Raw genomic sequence first — 5,438 nt, forward strand, 5'->3', positions numbered from 1 at the left:
GTTGTTTACACAGTCAAAATGAATGACTCTAACTGGGCCTTTCATGGCTTTATTGGCCTTAAATGTTATCTAATAGTCTGGTATTGACTTGAGTGCAATAAAGAGTTCACAGATGTCAAACTCATGCTGCAACATATTTTGCCACAAGTCAGGGCTGTTTTACAGAGGACAAGTCTTATTTACTCAGAGAGTCACTGTTGATTCCAGCAGGTGCTGAGCTCGAATCCCAGCAATAACGTGCTGAAATATACATACTGAATATTGAAGTATGTGTGATCTCACCTCTCACCTGCAGCAGTGTTTTTGTCTCCCTCTGCTCAGCCTCTCTGACCTCACCGCGATTGACTTGATCTCCCAAAGAAAAGGTCTCATGATCCTCGGAAAGCTTGAGGAAACAGGGGATAAAGGCAGACATGACAGGGCCAACAAAAGACACCGAGAATTATTATTTTTACAATGACGTGGAGGCTTGAGGTTATTACACCGAGCCGCGTTGGACGTCTCTGAATTCCATGTGAGGGAAAAGCAGCGCAATTTTATTCATGTCTGCTGCTTTAGCACAATCATGATTTCTGAGGTCTATCTGGGTTCAGAGGCACAGAGCAGCAGATGTCAACAAAACACTACACACATCAACAAAGTTCTGAGAAATTAAGAATAAAAACTTCAATTGTGACTCTTCTCTCAGAAAAGTTGCTTTGTTTTGCTGCCTTAAATATGGATATGTATGTGTGTGTATATATATATAAGTATATATGTGTGTATATATGTATGTGTATACATATGAGTATGTATGTATGTATATTTGTGTATATATACATACACATATATATGTATGTATGTATGTATGTATGTGTATATGTATGTATATATAGATCATAAAGCTTCGTGGCCTCTGCTCTTGCTTGTCCACTCAGTGGTCAACAGTGATTGGCTGCACTGGGTGTCAAACACCTCACAGGTCGTGCTGTTTTTCCCTCCCTCCCTCCCGCGGAGGCCGCTGCTCTGCCACATCTGTACAGCCCGTGGTCGAGACGACACTTGCGAGCCAAACAATTACACCAAGGTCATGGAGAGGAGGAATGTAGTGGCCATTAGTGCACGGACAGGAGAGCTGCACGGTTTCCCTCCTGTATTTCAAGATATCAGTGTTAAACCCAACCTAAATGAATACATTCAAATCATTACAAGTCCCTTCAGTTCATCAACAGAAATGCTGTAGCTGTGTGTAGTGGTTTAGTTAGTGTGTTTAAACGTGTTCAACCTCAGTATCGGTGCGCTATTGTTTCTGTCTGTCGAAACTCCAGAACCAGGACGCACCATGGACTAACGATGCATCCAAATAATTAAAACATCATTAAAAGCCTGACAAACTAATTAACTATTACTTACCTCTCATAATAATATTAATTAATGCTCAGCTATATATCGTCATATTTTACTGCATGTCTTCTGATTTCAGCCCATTTCTACTGATGTTTAGTTGTAGACAGTTTGAAGTACAGTGGATTTCTCCAGTGCGCAGCAGTGTTTCACAGAGCTGCACGGGGCACATTTTCTTCCACGAGTGCTTTGTTGACACTAAACTCGCGGCGCTTGTGAAGTGTTTATTGCAAACGAATTTCTTTGAGGAGAAGCTTGGCTCTTGTTTGGGTTTGACACTGTCCTGCAGAAAGTTCAGCAAATTCAGCTCTGAGACGATCCGTGCGCAACGACAAATTCTATTGTCGTCGAGGTGTCGCAAACATGATTTATTATTAATATTTTAACTTTTTAATTATCATTATTTTTGTGTATACGGCTGCCGATGAGAAGTTGATACTACTAAAATAAAGATGTAGAAATAACAAACTTCTTACCAATGACACAAAGTTTGCCTTTATGATAAAGTCAAACTTTGTGTATGTAAATATATTGATAGATGGAGATACTCATGTACTATATATGTGTATGTAATACAGGAGTATCTCCATCTATATATATATATATATATACTAACAGGAATAAAATATATACTAGAATATTAAGTAGATAAAATGTCAACATATGAGCAAATATTGGTCTATAGAGGTCTATTTTAATCTATACTATTCCATTAGAACTATTTAACTATTTTAACTATAAGATAAAGTTTCAAACACTTTCTTATGACATCATAGACAAAAGCAGGCATTTGTTTCATTAGATTAAATTTTTGTTGAATGGCTAAAATCAGTTTTTCTTTGTGTGCATATTATATCATTTAAAAAGAGCGAATTCACGTATATTTGGTATCATTTACTCTGGTCACCTCTTTTATTTATTTAATTCTTACTTTTTTTTTCTTTAAAAAAAAATGGTCTCCAAAAGATCACGTTTGTATTCCACGCGTCTCCCTTGTTGGTTTTGATAAAACGGCGCCTGAATTTACCCCAGTTCGTGTGCGCTCTGCTGCGTAATTACGCACAGATAATTTCACTCTTCTAAGCCATTAACGTGCCTTAATTTGCGTGTATACAGTGTAGTTCAAGCAGTATCGATATCGATGCTCGTTGATACGGGGGAGGAGGAGGAGGAGGAGGAGGGGGTCAATTCAATACAACGGGGCTGACGGAGACAACAAAAAGAGGTGTGACCATTCCAAAACTTTTCTAAGTGGCACCTGGAGAGGCTGCGGCTGCTGCGCATAAATACTCCTCCCTCCAAGGATGAGCTCAGTCCTGAGGGAGACGCTCACACACCAAGATTAGGTTTTTTGGGGAACCTGTGAGAGATTGGATTATGAACGCTTTTGGACACCAACCATCGAGCCAGCAGCAGACCAGCCCTCTCCAGCACCACAGCGCGCAGGAGCTCCTGGACATGGCCGTGTACTGCGACAACTACGGTGTGTACCAGCAGAACCTGCACCACCATCACCCGCAGCGGCCGGCCACGCACGCCCCCACATACGGCCTCGGAGAGTACACGACCCCGTCCGCGAACCCGTACCTGTGGCTGAACGGACCGGGCATCAACTCCTCTCCGTATCTGCCCGGGAACAACGGCGCGTCCTACATTCAGTCCGGATACGGGTCGAACCACCAGCGGCAGTTCTTACCTCCTCCCACCGGCTTCGGGGGAGCAGACCTGAGCTGGTTGTCCATCTCCAGCCAGCAGGAGCTCTTCAAGATGGTCCGGCCTCCTTACTCCTACTCTGCCCTGATCGCCATGGCCATACAGAACGCACAAGACAAGAAGTTGACCCTGAGTCAGATCTATCAGTATGTGGCTGATAACTTTCCTTTCTACAAGAAGAGCAAAGCTGGTTGGCAAAACTCAATCCGACACAACCTGTCACTGAATGACTGCTTCAAAAAGGTGGCGCGGGATGAGGATGACCCCGGTGAGTTGGTTTGAATGGATTATTTTGGACTATATTTATTAATGTGTATTTAATACTTAATAATTGGTATCTGAAGTTAGTTTGCTGATTAATAAAGAGGGTAAACATTTAAATACATTGTCTCTTTTGGCAATATGTGTCTCTAACCTGTTTTTATTTCTCTCCAGGTAAAGGAAACTACTGGACACTTGACCCCAACTGCGAGAAGATGTTCGACAACGGCAACTTCAGGCGCAAGAGGAAAAGGAGAGCTGACATAAGCGGAGCGGAAACCAACTCTCTGCCCGTCAAGTCGGAGGACGGCGGCGCGCACAAACTCACAAACGACACCGCCAGCCTGCTGAGCTCATCCCCGCCCAGCATGCACGGCTCCCCGGCCTCCACTGACCCCAAGTCGTCGCCGTCTCCCTCCGCCGAGCACAGCCCGTGTTTCAGCAGCTTCGTCTCCAGCGTGAACTCGCTGCTGGCGGCCAGCGGCGGCACCGAGGGCTCCCGCGCCGCAGAGCGGGACTACAGCAGCGCGAACCTCGGGGGATTGTCCCACAACAGAGAGGGCATGTCCGGACTGGGCTCCTACTCGCCCACTTTAATCTCCTCTCCTTTGAACTCTGAAAACAACAGAATTAACTATTACACTTCAGTACAGAGCCTCACCAACCATTTCAGTGTTAATAACCTCATATACAACCGGGAAGGAACTGAGGTGTAGACGCTCTGTCTTAACTTTTCTGTTTCTAATGTTTAACACAGACCTCACTGAACTGCTGCCTTTAACTAAAGTTAAAAAAAAAACATATCAGTGGGACAGAAATATTCTGTGCCACTGCTCTATTATAGTTTGTGATAAGCAAACATGTTTATTTGTAGAAATGAATTCCCACAGAGATGTATTATTGATCTGATATGGATGCCTTATTATAATGTTGTTGTTTTTTAATATGTTTATAATGTAGCCGCTCAGTGGGACCAAGTCTTAACTCTGTCTTACACAAGAAGGACACGCATGTACAGAAATTATTTTTCATAAGAAGAAACGTGTATTTTTTAGGTTGAACTGTCTTTTTGTGTTTTATTTAAACTCATGTTGACGTTTGAATAAAAGTCATTTATTGTATCTCAGTGTTCACGTGTCATTATATGAAGCTTTTGTGCCGAGTGAAATAACAGGATAAATAGTATTTTATCTTCATAATTTATATTATACAGCATATGCAAGTGTTGCAAATATATTACATGTCTGGTTTTATAAGACAGTAAACCTATTCATGCCTCAGAGGCTGTCAGGAAACCCGAAGTCAAGTAGCTTTAAGCAGTTAAGTGTGGAAGACAGAGACATTTTACGCCTGTCACTTCCAATATCCCCATTTCAACAAGCAATCAGACCTTTAACTTATTTCCACAAGGTTCAAAAGTTCAGCTTTTTGTCTGGTCTTGGATTTGACTCAGTCTCAAACAGTCTCTGCCTGTTTGATGTTAACCTGTTGGTCGGATATTCCACCTGTTCCCATCTATTCCCTAACTCGCTGTGTACTGTAAAAATGACTGTTCTCTGTGTGCACGCTGTTAATGGGACAGTTCCTCCACATGAACGGTGCTTTTGTTGTACTTACGGCCCAGTGGATACAACACTGTTTAATACTTAAACAGCCCATGCACAGGGATTGTTCAAGTGATTTAACGCCCTGCTCCGTCTGTCTTACTTTCAAACAATATGGATACGCGCTGAATCAAAGCCTGTAAATAAAAGAAAACACCTCTTAATTGGTCAGTAATTGAACTCACTCAGGCGCTCTGTTGGTCTGGAATAAAAGAAAAAAATTAATTGACATGACATCCGTGTCCCTTGTTGGAACACAATGGAGGTTGGCAAATTCAAGAGATCCCCTCCTGGGCTCGAATGAAAATATTGCCATCTGAAGATCTGGGAACAAATTATCTCCCACAGGCCACGTTGTGCTCCATTATCTGTGGAGCGGAGCCTCAAATCGGACAAAGAGGGGTTTTTTTGTCACACAGGAGCAGGTTCTCACAGTAGTGACCACGTTTTCTCTTGAAATCCTCATCATGTCCAGTC

The 5,438-nt window shown here is 42.6% G+C and overlaps 1 protein-coding gene across 1 annotated transcript; it reads left to right on the forward strand.

Moving 5' to 3' along the window:
- Positions 1-2,760: 2,760 nt before the first annotated feature.
- Positions 2,761-4,073, forward strand: foxi1 (forkhead box i1; the record flags this gene model as incomplete). Its single annotated transcript, XM_083903845.1, has 2 exons — positions 2,761-3,364; positions 3,532-4,073. 2 exons carry the CDS (start codon positions 2,761-2,763, stop codon positions 4,071-4,073), a joined length of 1,146 nt encoding a protein of 381 aa, XP_083759971.1.
- Positions 4,074-5,438: the final 1,365 nt, after the last annotated feature.

This window comes from Microchirus variegatus (genome assembly GCF_963457635.1).
Source record: "Microchirus variegatus genome assembly, chromosome: 17".
Classification (NCBI taxonomy): Eukaryota; Metazoa; Chordata; class Actinopteri; order Pleuronectiformes; family Soleidae; genus Microchirus; species Microchirus variegatus.